This window comes from Dendropsophus ebraccatus, chromosome 4 (assembly GCF_027789765.1).
Source record: "Dendropsophus ebraccatus isolate aDenEbr1 chromosome 4, aDenEbr1.pat, whole genome shotgun sequence".
NCBI lineage: Eukaryota > Metazoa > Chordata > Amphibia > Anura > Hylidae > Dendropsophus > Dendropsophus ebraccatus.
Genome location: NC_091457.1, coordinates 38,697,635 through 38,713,553, shown reverse-complemented (window position 1 = coordinate 38,713,553; position 15,919 = coordinate 38,697,635). Strand labels below are relative to the sequence as shown.

At 44.9% G+C, this 15,919-nt stretch overlaps 1 protein-coding gene across 3 annotated transcripts in view; it reads left to right on the top strand.

The window, feature by feature from the left end:
* Positions 1 to 15,919, top strand: part of CHID1 (chitinase domain containing 1) — a 313,928-nt gene that overhangs the window by 21,413 nt on the left and 276,596 nt on the right. For all 3 annotated transcript variants that reach the window (XM_069968326.1, XM_069968325.1, XM_069968324.1), the window contains exons 3-6: positions 1,563 to 1,712; positions 4,298 to 4,430; positions 11,471 to 11,515; positions 11,820 to 11,926. In XM_069968326.1, coding sequence (XP_069824427.1) covers positions 1,563 to 1,712; positions 4,298 to 4,430; positions 11,471 to 11,515; positions 11,820 to 11,926 — 435 coding nt within the window. The remainder of the gene's footprint in view (positions 1 to 1,562; positions 1,713 to 4,297; positions 4,431 to 11,470; positions 11,516 to 11,819; positions 11,927 to 15,919) is intronic.

Sequence of the window (15,919 nt, the reverse complement as noted above, 5' to 3'; positions counted from 1 at the left end):
TAAACTAGTGATAGCCTATCTGGTGTCAATAGTTTTTTTATGGATTAAATAACAGACATTAAAATGGGTTTTCTGTGTCACGCATGACAGGAATGGTCCTCCAGAGTGAGAGACACTCTTTGTAACAACCGTTCAGTCACTGCAGTACCAGCCGGATGAACTTAATTTCTTTTGAATTGGAATGCGGGCACTTTCGGGTGTGCCCACTTTCCAATTAACCATTGCAGACAATGTAAAATGCGGCCGGAACCACACTTTACATTGTCTGTACTGTCAGTTTTTTGTGAGGCCGCATGGAATCCCGGCCTGAGTGTATACGGTGTGTATACACCCCTTCCGGGATTCCATAGAGTTTAATGCAATCGTCCGCTGTCATTAAGTAACGGCCGTTGTTTAAAGGGAACCTGTCACCCCCCGTGCCGGGGTGACAGGCTCCCGACCCCCCGTTAGAGACCCCTATACTTACCTCATCCCGCCGGGTCCCGCTTCTGGATTCGGTCGGGTCCCGGAGATCTCAGCCGCTGCAGCCCGGCGCGCGCGCTGAGAGATGAGTCCAACGCTCATAGAGAATGACGGAGCGCTGGACTCTCCTGTCATTCTCTATGGGTGTTGGACTCATCTCTCAGCGCGCGCGCCGGGCTGCAGCGGCTGAGATCTCCGGGACCCGACCGAATCCAGAAGCGGGACCCGGCGGGATGAGGTAAGTATAGGGGTCTCTAACGGGGTCGGGAGCCTGTCACCCCGGTACGGGGGGTGACAGGTTCCCTTTAATGAAAACTCACGTGTGAACGTAGCCTATGGGTTTATGAAAATAGGTTATCTAACCTGACAACCCCATTAAGTCAGATGTAAAATGCCGATTACATTTCTCATTCTATAGTTGATACCTCTTCTTGAATTACTACCCAGTACGGCGAGCGTGTCAGGTTGTTTTGTATGCAGTGGTTGTATGTTACAGACCACAGAGGATATGTTAAGAGTATCAATAAATCCTAAAAACACTAAAAGCATTTCCTCTGGTAGCTGTTCTGTCGTGGCTCTCCTATAAACCTGAGCTGTTGATGCAATATATTCTAGTGTACACTATACATATCACTTGTAATATGCCTGTGTGGCAAGTCTTAAAACTTTGTGCATCTATAGCAATGTGTTTTTATTGTATGTTTGTGTAGCTGCCTCAGTGCGGCTCTGTGGAGCTTTTGAACAACTTCTATACTTAAAGAAAGCTGGTTCCGATATAGATTATGTTGTTTTAGTAAACTCACGTATCATAACCATGAATGACCCTATTAAAGGGCTTGTGCCATATCACCTACCTGTAGAGAAGGTTATTAGTGGGGGCCTTACAGTATCTAGCAAAATACACTAAATGACAAGGTGTCCACCACTGCGATAAAGGGATCAGGGCAGGTGAGTATGGTTTGTTTCTGTTTAAAGCACCCCCTATCATTCAGAAAAAAAAAATCACAGGATCCACCCTTTCATGGCTAATAATTAATCACTGAGAAATCGAGTAGGTGTGAAAGCTGCACTTATATATACCTTCTGTTTCTGTGTGATAGACTCGCCTGTCTGATGTTCCTGTGCAATCCCGGGGGTTGGTTACTACTGACGTCAAGGCAAAAGACATTGTACATGATTACCAAAGTTATTGCGGCAAAAAGGTGAAGGAACGTCATGTTTCTGGCGAGGTGCTGGGATATGTTACACCGGTAAGTTTACACTTTTTGTGTAAGGCAGCCATAGATGTAGCGAGCTGGGTGCAATGAGTAAAGAAATTAGGTGCACCTTAAATGGGTAGTCTCAACTAACATAGTTAAAGGGTTTGTCCAGCCAGGACCCCTTTTTTTCAAAAAAGGCCAGAGGAAGAGATGGGTGACATAAATAACATCCAGTCTCCTCCCGGCTCCTGCACTGCAGGCAGTGGAATGCGGGCGGGAGGTAAGTAGATGCTATTATTTTCACCCACCGCTTCACTGGACATTTTGAAAAAAATGAGTCCTGGCTAGAATACCCCTTTAAACTTGGAGTGCTTGTCAAATTAAATATCTTTGCAAATAATACATTCATTTAGCAAACTTGCCTCCTCCTCCTGATGTTCTGCTCTTTTCCTCCCATTGTTGACAGTGCGTTCTAAAGGTTACAGGTCACCACTCTGCCCTAAAAGCAGTGGTCTGGCTGGAGTGTATATATAGCTATAATATAGATGTATAGAGATATAGAGGGAGATTTATCGAACTGGCTCAGATTCCACCTTTAATTTTTCAAAGAATCTGTAAGGAATGAAAAGTGGAATCTGATTGGTTGCTAGGGGAACTAAGACAATTCTACTTTACACCAGTTTGATAAATCTCCCCCATAGTGTATATATATACTGTTTAATATATATAAAGAAGTAAAATATATCTATATATACACACCAGACAACCCACTGGGGGAGATTTATCAAACATGGTGTAAAGTGAAACCGGCTCAGTTGCCCCTAGCAACCAATCAGATTCCACTTTTTAATCCTTACAGACTCTTTGGAAAATGAAAGGTGGAATCTGATTGGTTGCTAGGGGCAACTGAGCCAGTTTCATTTTACACCTTGTTTGATAAATCTCCCCCACTGTTTTTTAGAGCAGAGTGGTGATCTATAACCTAGACAACGAGCTGTCAACAATAGGAGGGAAAGAGCGGCATATCAGGAGAAGGAGGCAAGTTTGCCAAAATATTTATCTTGATGAGTCCTACAAATATAACTATATTAGCTGAGATGGGAATACCTCTTTACAATAGTTATGGTTCCTTTTTAATGATGGAGAACAAGGTCATACAAGCTTCTTGCCAGAAGTGTATTTTATGAGACTAGTTCCTTCCCCATTTTTTAAGGACACTATTAGATCAATCAGCAAGAATGTATTTTTTCCTATCACCTGGTGAGAAGGATAGAAATAATGTATTTCTACATTTAGAAATAAAAATAAAAAAAACATGTGCTCTCTTGCCTCCAAACCCTCACTGGTGCTGCTCCTTGCTGCTTGGTGCTTTCTGCATTATTTTATTTGGAAATATGCCTGCTTAGCCAATCACTGGACATAGCAGGCTAAGGCTGGTTTCACACTACGTTTTTGCCTATCTGTTCTTTTCAAATTAATTGTGCAATTGTGTGCATCCGTTTTGATCCGTTTGTTCCATTGACTTTCATTATAAAAAAAAAAAAATCCGTTTTTTTTAACGTACACAAAAACGTAGTCGACCTCATTTTTGTGTCTGTAAAGAAAAAAAAAAACAAAAAACTTTTTTTTCTTATAATGGAAGTAAATGGAAAAACGGATCACAACGGATGCTCACAATTGCATCAGTTTTTTATCCGTTTCTTTGTTTTTGCAATCCATTTTTGCATAGTGTGAACCCAGCCTAAGCTGCCATTTCTTGCGCGGAAATGTAAAGCAGGAATGGCTAACAGCAGGGGCTGACACTGTTAGTGAGGTAGCTGGTGAGTACAGGTTGCTTTATTTTCCCCCGTACTCTATGCAGTCTTATAGGTAGAAATATTTAAAATTAGATTTTGTTAATATAAGATCCAGGTTGAGTTACAAGAGTGCTGGGACAGGAAGTTATGTCATGGGGACCCAGGCAGAGGTAACTGCTAGCTTCAACCTCTGATAAGTAAATGTGTCCTGAATGGTCTTCAGACATCTGAATAATGTATTTAATCTTCTTTGTTAAAAAGGACCTGCAGATGGTTGTTTGCAGGTTATTTTAGCATTTGAACATCTTATATGCTTAAACAAATAAGATATTTCTGAAACTTAAACAGATACATTACATACACACACTAGGTAAAGCCTACTATGGTGCACATTTAGAAACATCCACTAGATGTCCCTCTTGTCCCACATACAGTTGGCATGGTGCAACAATCTGATAAAAGCAAGAAAATTGTGGTGTGAGAAACAGGCGGAGAATAACCTATAACTATCACACCAAGAGTTTTAGAAGAACAGTATTAGGAGTTAAAAATAACATGATATCCTTCATAATGACCAGTGTCAACAATGACACAGCTACAGATTATTGACCAAGCTACAGTACTACCCTATAGCTCGCTGTCATCACCCATATCTGGAATAGGAAGTCTTGGGTAATGTTCACATAACATTGCTTTTTGCATTAACACCAATATGTATATTCACATGCAGTTGTTGGATGAGGTGAAGGCAAACTGTAAAGTTTCTGCCCATATGAGTCTATAACATCTGAACGCTTCAGCTTGCAGTTAACATGTAATTGTGACTTTTTCGATCCACAGTGGAACGGCCACGGATATGATGTTGCAAAAATATTTGCATCTAAGTTCACCCTCGTATCTCCAGTCTGGTTGCAGATTAGAAGAAAAGGTAGACAGTCTTATCAGGTGACTGGACTGCATGACGTCGACCAAGGTGAGCATTGAAAAGCATTGAAAAGACACTGTACTTTTTCTGATGGTGCTGTGCAAGTCAAATCACTACATGTATAACAATGTATGCTGGGACCTCCACTGATCACAAACTTACAGGTCAGTTGTCCCCTGAGTGAATGGAGTGTCATTGTGTATGGTTGTCCACCTTTGCACTCATTCTCTATAGGACTTTCAGGCAGTGCCACAGACAGTGAATGGAGTGGCAGCTAAGTATGCTCACTGCCGCTTCATTCACTTTCATCTCTATTCTCATAATCAGTTCACATTGCTCAGATTCCCAGTGACCAGCTAGTTATCACCAATCCTGTGGGTAGGGGTTATCATTTATTCTAGGCATTGGAAAACATTGGAAAATGTTTGAAATTGACATATGTTAACCGTGGAGCCAAATGACCTTTTAAGTCACAGATTGAGCTCTTCTAGTCTCTGCTGCACAGAAGGGGAAGAACAAAATGGAAGTATACACTACTGTTGCCTTTCTGTTGGGCTGGAGTCACTCATAAAGTTGTAGACATGGGGGCCACTTATCAAGACCCCCTTTTTCTTGGACGGATTTACTAAGAGGTTCACCCTTTTAGTAAAGATGGACGACACCTTCTCATTGGCAAGTGTAGATTTGTAACGTGATTTACTCCTGCGAGCGGGCATAAATCATGATACCCCCCCTCCCTATCCGCCCATCAGGCGACTGTAGATAAAGCTGGCATATGTTGATAAGTGGCCCCGTGGTCTTGTTTTTAAACAAAGTATAGAGGCTGATAAGTCTTCTCTGTTTTATCTGAAAAACTGCATGTGTGAGCCCAGCCTTGCACTTTTGCAGCAGTTAATTTGGCTCCAGTTCATTTAGCGCAGCGGTCCCTAACCTTTTCTCCACCAGGGAGCGGTTTCAGGCAAAGACTTTGTTAGTGGGGTTATGGAGAGGGTTGGAGTTTACTGCATAATGTATCATTTAATTGTGAATGTGACTCAACTCACCATAAATTAGAATCAGTGGGAGCAGCATAAAACCTAGGTTATACTCTTTAGGCCCCAAATTAAAGGAGTCTGGCGAAATTTTTTTATTAAAGTATTGTATTGCCCCCCAAAAGTTATACAAATCACCAATATAAACTTATTACTGGAAATTCCTATAAAGTGTTTTTTTCCCTGCACTTACTACTGCATCAAGGCTTCACTTGGATAAAATGGTGATGTCACGACCCAACTCCCAGAGCTGTGCGGGCTGTGGCTGCTGGAGAGGATGATGGCAGGGGGACACTGAGGGACACAGGGCACTCGAGGGACACTGAGCTGCCATCATCCTCTCCAGCAGCCACAGCCCACACAGCTCTGGGAGTCGGGTCGTGACGTCACCATTTTATCCAGGAAGTGAAGCCTTGATGCAGTAGTAAGTGCAGGGAAAAAGGACTATATAAGCATTTCCCGTAATAAGTGTATATTGGTGATTTGTATAACGTTGGGGGGCAATACAATGCTTAATAAAAATTTTCGCCAGACTTTAATATACAGTACCCCTTGTCATATCCTAGGGGCTCTGGTGACAGCTGAACTGCTGCTCACCCCCCGCTGTGCAGGTAACTGCAGCTGGTTTTAGTTCACTGCACAGATGGGTGACTGGGATGCAGCCCTACACCCCTTCATTCTTTTTTTTATTTAACTCGTTTTTATTAGGAGATACAAAAGCATACAAGACATGGATGCTCATACACAAGCAGTTGTAAAACCAGAAAAACAAGGAAAACATACACATAGCAAATAATGGTTATAGCAATGCAGAGTCTTACTCCATGTGGACGAATTACAGTAGTCTTTGGGATCAAACATCCTCATCAACATGACTAACATAATTCAAAGTAAACCTCAGCTCCAAAGGAAGCACATACTAAATAGCTTAAAAAGGAAGATGTTTTCACAGACAATACCAGATTTTACTCAGGTCCAGGGATATCAGAATCGTCAATAAGTGTTAGGGGGGATCGGCACCAGGCGTCCCATATTTTTCCGAATTTAGCAGGGCAGCCCCTATGTTTATAAACTGTTGTCTTAAAGGATACAACAGAATTAACCATGGCAATCCACATAGCCACCGTAGGCGGCCGTTTGTCTATCCACCTCATGGCTATAGCCTTTCGGGCTAGGAATAGGGTCTCACGCAGTAAAATTATATTGTAATGTGTCCACACCTCCTCACTTAGGCCCCCTTCACACGTCCGGAAAAACCACGTCCGGACCCATACGCTTTAATTAGTCACGGACACCCTTCCGGATTTTTCCGGAAGGGTGTCCGTTCCGGAAAATAGATCCGGAAAAAATAGGGCATGTCCTATTTTTATCCGGAATTCCGGCCCGGACGCTCCCATAGAAGTCTATGGGAGTGCCGGAATCACGGACACTTTCCTGAAGTACATCAGGAAAGTGCCCGTGATTCCGGATAAGTGAGAGCCGTCCGGCTCCCGCAACCACTGGCACCCCTACCTCCCCACCGCACAGGCAGCGGCAGCACAGGCCTCCCTCCTGGCGCCACGACCCCCGCCCCCGGACAGCTTCCACCAACTCCGCCCCCTCCCCCCCCCCCGGACCAGACAGCTTCCAACCCCCGCACCCCAACCCCTCCTCCCCCCCTGGAACCGGACAGCATGCAGCATGCAGGCCATGATGGGAGTTGTACTTCTGCTGCCTGTGGCCATCCAGGTTGCAGAAGTACAACTCCCATCATGCCTCTGCTGGCAGGCCATGATGGCAGTTGTAGTTCTGCAGCCTGTGGCCATCCAGGTTGCAGAAGTACAACTCTCATCATGCCTCTGCTGACAGGCCATGATGGGAGTTGTACTTCTGCTGCCTGTGGCCATCCAGGTTGCAGAAGTACAACTCTCATCATGCCTCTGCTGACAGGCCATGATGGGAGTTTTACTTCTGCTGCCTGTGGCCATCCAGGTTGCAGAAGTACAACTCCCATCATCCCTTATGTTGGCATACTAGACCATATTAAGAACTATTTTTTTTTTCTCATCAGGAAATCCTGAAGGTTTTTCCTGATGGTAAAAACGGATTACTGTCAGGAAATCCTGATACTATCCTGATGACATTTGAGGTCTCCTGATCAGGATTTCCTGACAGTAAAAACTGACACGGACGTGTGAATGGGGCCTTAAAGATCCAAAAAGGCACACTGTCGGATCCAGCGGGACCTGCATAGGGCACATAGATGTGAGAATATTCCCCACCTCCCTCCAGAAGGATTGTAGCTGGGGGCAGGCCCATATCATGTGCCAAAAATCCACTGGCTCCATTTGACACTTTGGGCTAGTCGGGGCAGGGATCCTACCCATACGATGCAGCCTGATGGGGGTTAAATAGCTTTGGTGAACAATGTATAGTTGTGTGAGCTTATTGTTTACGGATGGTGATATGTGAAGGTGAGATTCTAATAGGACATCAAAGGTGTCCTCTGATAAAGCAGGAATATGTTCCCGCCATCTATCCATTGCCGGGAGAGGTGTGGAATTTGCTTTCAAACGTATGAGGTGGGAGTAGATGGATGAAATCAGTCCTTTGGGGCCTTTTGATTTAATAACGCCTATCAGGGGGTAACTAGAGATCGGGGGGTCAGTAGGGCCAAACTGGGCCTGCAAGGAGTGGCGTAGTTGCAAGTATTTATAAAAATGACTATTGGGAATGAAATGTGTCTCCTTGAGGGTGTCAAAGGCAACAATAGTTCCATTCTTATAAACCTGTTCCACACAATGAACTCCCACTCCTTCCCAGTACGCTGCATCATGGAATGTGAGCAAGTGGGTGAAGCCACTGTTATGCCATAACGGGGATTCTGCTGGTGTGTCAGTGTAGGAAGATATAGTAGCCGCTGTTTGCCATACCTGTCGTGCTACACGATGAATAGGGAGGAGGTTAGCACTAGGAACCCCGTTTGCCACCAAGACTGACCACAAGGAAGGCATATGTGAGAAATCCAGGAGATGGGTCTCGGAGCCGACCTGAGGCTCCGTCTCCATCCAACACTGTAGATATTTGAGCTGACCGGCTAAATAATAGAGATAAAGATCGGGGACCGCAAATCCTGCCATGTCCTTTGGTCTCTGCAGTTTGGCCAACTGTAGCTTGGACCTGGATGCACCCCAAATTAAACCAATGATGGCTGAATCCAGTGACTTAAAAAAGGCCCTGGGAATCGGTACAAATAAATGTTGGAGGACATACAGTCATTTCTGGAGTACTACCATTTTGACTAAATTAATTCTCCCCGCTTCTGAAAAGGGAGCCCGCCCCAGATCCTGAATTTGTCTCTAAAGTGCCCAATAATGGGATCAACATTAACCCCTTAGCGACCCATGACGTATCTGATACGTCATGGTGCCGCGGGGGGTGTTCAGAGCGGGGTCCCGGCGGGACCCCGCTCTGAGCGGCTCTGATCCCGGCTGACACGTGCAGCCGGGTAGTGCCTCTGTTAGCCGGCGCGGGTCCCGTTGCCGCGCCGGCTAATTAAGCACTTCAATGCAGCTGTCAAACCTGACAGCTGCATTGAAGGGCTTCAGACATCACATCCCTGGTGTCTAGTGGGTCGGATCTCCCCCCCGCGATGCGATCGCGGGGGGGAGATCCGTTCTTCTGCCCGTGCCGGGCCTCAGCGTCGGAATGACGCTGATCCCGGCTCGGCAATAGATTGCTATGGCCTACAGCAGGCCATAGTAATCTATGACCGATCTCATGGATCTTTGCTGTGTATATACACAGCATTGATCTCTATGAGAGATCAGTGCTATGTATATACAAGCCCCCCAGGGGGGCTTCTAGTACATGTAAATAAAAAAGTAAAAAAGTGTTTTTATTAATAAAAAATCCCCTCCCCTAATAAAAGTCCAAATCACCCCCCTTTTCCCATTTTATAAATATAAATTAATAAATAAACAAATAAATAAACATATTTAGTATCGCTGTGCGCGTAATCGCCCGAACTATTAATTAATCACATTCCTGATCGCGCACGGTAAACGGCGTCAGCGCAAAAAAATTCCAAAGTGCAAAATTGCGCATTTTTGGTCGCATCAAATCCAGAAAAATTGTAATAAAAAGTGATCAAAAAGTCGTATATGCGCAATCAAGGTACCGATAGAAACAACACATCATGGCGCAAAAAATGACACCTGACACAGCCCCATAGACCAAAGGATAAAAGCGCTATAAGCCTGGGAATGGAGCGGTTTTAAGGAACGTGTATTTGTTAACAATGTTTTGATTTTTTTAAAAGCCATCAGATACAATAAAAGTTATACATGTTATATATCGTTGTAATCGTAACGACTTGAGGAACATGCATAACAAGTCAGTTTTACCATAGGGCGAACGGCGTAAATGCAAAACTCCCCGAAATCAAAACAAATTTGTTTTTGTTTTCAATTTGACAGCGCAAATGATTTTTTTCCGGTTTCGCAGCATATTTTATGGAAAAATAATGCCGGTCATTGCAAAGTACAATTGGTTTCGCAAAAAATAAGCGCTCATATAAGTCTCTCGGTGAAAAAATGCAAGCGCTATGGACTTTTAAACATAAAATGGAAAAAGCAAAAGCGCAAAAACGAAAATTGGCTTTGACCTTAAGGGGTTAATGGAAAGCATATCTGTAGGCTTGACACTGAGTTGTATACCCAGGTATCGAAATTGGGATACCACTCGAAGACCGTTTAAAGAAGTATCTAATAGGTGTGATCTCGAGGGATGAACATAAAGAAGAAAGGACTTAGTCCAATTCATCACTAATCCTGAGAATGTACCATATGTGTCTATGAGCTGTATGGCTCTAGGGAGAGAAACATCAGGGTCTGAAAGAAAAAGGAGTAAATCATCTGCGTAGAGTCCGAGTCTGTCCTCTCCACCAGTGTGCCCAAGTCCTCTATAGATGGGGACAGTGCGGAGTATAGCCACCAGCGGCTGCATAGCTAGAATGAAGAGGAGTGGGGACAGAGGACACCCTTGGCGGGTGCCCCTGCCCAAAGGAAACGAGGGGGAGACAAGTCCGTTCAGAGATATAGCCGCTGTTGGGCATTTATACAGTATAGCTATCCATCTAATGAAGTTGGGCCCAAATTTGAATTTTGTCACTACCGCAAGGAGGAATGGCCACTCTATGGAATCAAAAGCCTTGGCGGCATCTAATGCCGCCAAAGCCCAGTCCTCCTTTTGTGCATGACCTCTCTGCATCGCAATCTGTGCTCTGCGTATATTGTCAGAGGTGCTTCTGCCTAGAATGAAACCAGATTGGTTGGCATGGATAAATGAGGGAATAAGTCTACACAGGCGATTCGCGATTATCTTCATGAGCAATTTATAATCGGAATTAAGAAGGGATATGGGCCTATAAGAGCCACAATCCAATGGATTCTTATCAGGTTTAAGTATAAGCACAATCGTGGCTCTATAAAAGGACTCAGGCAAAGTCTGGTGCTCAAACGAGGAGTTATAGACCGAGAGAAGAGTAGGAAGTAAAATATCTTCATATTAGAGATAGGCTATCAATGGGAGGCCATCAGGACCCGATGCTTTACACCCCTTTTTTCTAAGCATTAGTGAGGTCCCCAGAGCTCAGATGTCCAACATGATGTGCTATCAGTTTAGATGAGGGTAGCCATTTAAGTAATAACCACGCACGTGTCACCCCTTTAGGATACAATTAGGACTATTTCCTTTATTTGCCAGAGAGAATTTCTATTGGGTGGTGGTGGGGGGGGGGGGGTGAATAGGGAACAACCTGTGTAAGGTGGAAGATACTCTGAATACTGAACCCAGCTTCCTAGTATTCATCACTAAGAGATATTTCCATTGTAGAATATGTAGTCTGGGTGTTCTGTTGTGTTGCTTCAAATCCTGTATCTCAGGCTTGTAGAAAAGCATGGGTATTACATGAACAATGCTAGATAAAGCTCCTGTTGAAGATGATCTGCTAGAAAGGAGCTATGGGTCATCGCTGTATCACATTTGATAAATACAAGCAAGTCTCATTTCTTTTAGGATGGATAAAAGACATAAGAAAGAATTCTAAGAGCACACGGATTGGTGAGTTTCTAGATACATTTTTAAGCACTGAAAATCCATATAACTGAGATGATGATCTAAAAGTTCAGCTTCAATGAACACTGAGCGAAATGCTGCAGCTGCATCCCCCTCTTACTCTCTACCCCTCTCCTACTTTTTTCTTCCAACACTAGATTGATTTTTGATGTTATTAAAAAACACTGGCAGGACCCATCACAGATACCTAGTAGACTTCTAACTTTTACATGTTGTTGAAAAGTAATTTTATTTTCTCATTTTACTTCTCGGCCTAGTTATTCAGTGATTATATATCATTATGTTCCAGTACCGCGAGTCCTGTTTGATAGTTGGTCTTACCAAGACTTTGAGAGTGTTTTCGGCAGTGAAGATGAAATAGAAGATCTGTCAGATGCTTTGGTTCAGGCTGCAAAGGTCAGAAATGTACATTTGTAATTTCATTCTCCATTAAACTTGTTCTAAATACCAGAAATTCCAGATATTACTATATATTATTAGTATAATATTCTTTTACCTGCTGTTCATTACTGTTGTTGTTTACTATTTGTTTTTAAATTAAAGGAGTTTAACCATTGGCAACACTTCCAACATATCCACAGGACATGCTATAAGTGTCTCCCACCTCTGGGACCAGCACCTTTCATCGGATTGAGGGATTCCTGGCTTCCTTCGGTCTGTTCTTGGCTGCCTGAAGGTGGCTGAGAAGCCGAAAACAGCCTAAGCTGCATAACTCCTGTTGACTTTAATGGGGGTTTCACACACAGCATAGCTCAGCAAGCTATGTTATTTGTGTAAACAGCATAGTTCACAGGCTAAGCCATTTGCACAGCTCCCATTGAAGGCCTTTAATCTGAGCATAGGTCCATGTTGCAAAGGTGGGACCTGTATCACATATGCCATATGTCATACCACTAAGCCTCAAAGTAAGCTAAGACATCATGTTTTGCCCATATTCTTTCTTGGCAATGTCCTGCTAAGAGGGAATTCATAGAGTGCAGACACAGTTTTCAGTGTGTATGGAAACCATCCTACCATCCTACAGACTTTAAGGATCTGTAGGATGGTAGTGAGACCACAGGCATGACCTGTGGCCAGGGGCGTAGCTAAAGGCTGACGGGCCCTGGTGCAAAATTTTAGCTTGGGCCCCCCGCAACCCCCCAACCCCCCCAAATCTCATCCGCTCAGAAGCAGTCAGAGGCCAAAAGAAATGTTATGTCAAATAACTCTAAGGTGATGCCCCCTAATGTTTCACTATGTCCTAGAGAACTGTACCACTGTCCCCCTCATGTACTGTACAACTACCTCCACCTGATGTATTGCGCCATTGCCCCCTAAAATTAATGGACTGTACTCTGTCATTCTCTAATAATTGTTTCCCAATCTTTGACTCTCCAGCTGAAAAACTACAACTCCCATTATGAACTGCTAGCAGTGCATGATGGGGGATGTAGTTCCACAACCTGGAGAGACTTAAACTGCCAAACTACAACTCCTATCACTACCTGTCAGCAAGGCATGATGGGGATTGTATTTCTGCAACCTGGAGAGCCACAGACTGCACAACTACAACTCGCAACAATGAAATGATGGTCGTTGTAGTTCTATCCTGAGGACTGCAGACTGTCAGTAAATGATGGGAGTTGTAGTGTTTGCAGCTGTTGGAGGATTCTAGGTGTACTGTACACTGGATGCTTAGTGGGAGATCAGAACACATATTTATGTCGGGGCTCGGTGTGTGGGGGTGACCCCAGAACACACTAATTGGGGATACAACAAATATATATGTGTTACCATATTATCACTAAACCACAACCAATAAAACCAGTAAATAAGAAACAAATATCACAACAACTTCACCACCACCATTACCATCCCCATACCATTACTAAGAGGATCCACAGTACAAATACCAGTATCATTCCCATACACCGACCCATTTAGAGGTAGATACCAGCTGTACACAGGTTCTGCACACAGTGCAGTTACATCTAGTGACTCCCAGGTGACATCTTCTCTGATTGCAGCCATTTTTCTCCATCTGGCCCATGAAGACTTTACCTGGACAAAACTTGGCCCCACAGAATCTGCCAGACAAACATTTTAGGCTTCTCACTCATACATTATACAGTACGTGCCTCTCCCTCTACAGTAGGTGCGTGCCCCGTTATGCATCAAAATAGTAGTTAGGTGCCTTTTTGAGCATCCATATAGTAGTTGGGCACCCCTCTGTGTATCTATATAGTAGTCAGGCCCCTCTGTGATACTCAGGTGCTTCTGTGCATCCTTATAGTAATTATGCATCTCTGAACCCCCCCCCCCCCCATGTAATTCTTCCTTGCAGATCCCCAATAAATAGCATCCCCCATGTAGCAGGCCTGTAGGTAATTCCCCTGCTAGCCCCCCAATAGGTAGTATCCCCCATGTAGCTGGCATCCTCTTAATCTAATCCCCCATTTAGTAGATATGCCCCAGTAGGTAATCCCGTGCTGCTCCTCCCCCACCCCAATATAAAGCGATTGCAACAGGTATTATCCCCAGGTTAAACCAATCTCCCTTTTATAATTAAAAAAAACAATGAGCACATACTTACCCAGCTATAGGAGTCTACTTCAGCAGCATCTTTAGTCACTCCCAACAGTGACAGGAGGCAGAGTGAGAGCAGAGGCAGAGAGAGGGAGAAGAAAGGATCAGGGAGAATGCAGCTCCTCCAATCACCATCCTGACGCTGTATTCCTCCTCTCCTCAGAAGTAAGCTGGCACTGGCATGGCTGAGGCCCCTCCCCCCAGGCCAAATCACAACGTTGTACAGTACACAGTGAGATCCGGTCTGGGGGAGGGGCCTCAGCCATGCCGGTGCCAGTTTACTTCTGAGGAGAGGAGAGGAGGAATGCAGGGTCACGATCCTACAGCTAGACGCCGTACAGGTACGGCAATAGGACACAGCGTGGAGGAGGGGGCGCTGTTACTTGCTGTCATCTGACTAGGTAAGAGGTCCAGTCAGATAAAAGCATGTGCCTTCCCTTATGTCAGTGGCACAGGGGGCCCAGGACAGTGCTGGGAGGTGCAGGGCTGGAGGCTCATGGGAAAAAGTGGCGAGGGGGGCCACGCGGGCCCCCTAGCATACGGGCCAGGTCGCCATGGTGACCGCTGCGACCCCTATAGCTACGCCACTGCCTGTGGCAGATGATACTGCTTTACAAAGAGCTTGTTTTTTAAGGTGAGTGTTTTACAGGGCTGTGGAGTCGGTAATCCGCAGCTCTGACTCCGACTCCTGAATTTTATCAGGACCGACTCCGACTCCTGCTCCTTCATAAATGGCCAGTCATATACCAAGGGAGTTATTTATCACACTGGCTCAGCAGCTTACTCCTAATGTCTTACATGATCCTGGGGTGACTTCTGAGGGAGTAAGGAAAGATATAAAGCAGCTTCTCCTGTGTGTGCAGTGGATGCAGCCTACAACTAGACAGAAACACTGCTAACAATGCCAGATCCCTGTAATATAGAGGTCTGCCATAGTAATATAGAGGGGGGGGGGGTGTCACACATAGTGATATAGAGGGGTCAGCCATAGTGATATAGAGGGGGTCACTGTGGGTGTGGGACCACGCCATAGCACACAGAAACACAACCTGCTGCAGCCATAGCATACACACAGCCTGCTGCAGTCATAGCGTACACACACAGCCTGCTGCAGCCATAGCACACACTCACACAGCCTGCTGCAGCCATAGCATACACACACAGGCTGCTGCAGTTATAGCATACACACACAGCCTGCTGCAGCCATAGTGCACACACACACACACACACACACACACACAGCCTGCTGCAGCCATAGCACACATACACACAGCCTGCTACAGCCATAGCATACACACAGATACACAGCCTGCTGCAGCCATAGCACACATACACACAGCCTGCTGCAGCCATAGTACATACACACACATATACAGCCTGCTGCAGCCATAGCACACACATACACAGCCTTCTGCAGCCATGGCATACACACACAGCCTGCTGCAGCCATAGCATACACACACACAGCCTGCTGCAGCCATAGAACACACACAGCCTGCTGCAGCCATAGTGCACACACACACACACACACACACACAGCCTGGTGCAGCCATAGCACACACACACACACACACACACACAGCCTGGTGCAGCCATAGCATACACACACAGCCTGATGCAGTCATAGAACACTGAAGAAAAACACCACAGTGAGCACAGAGGTTACGGCTACACTACTTATGTCTTCTCCTCCTCCTCTATATTTTACAGAATATCTCCATATTACACTGCTGCTCATATACAGTCATTCAGCATCCAGGAAGAGAACAGCACAGATCTCCCCCCACACAATGGACTCTTCCAGCTCAGAAACAAACTGCCAAA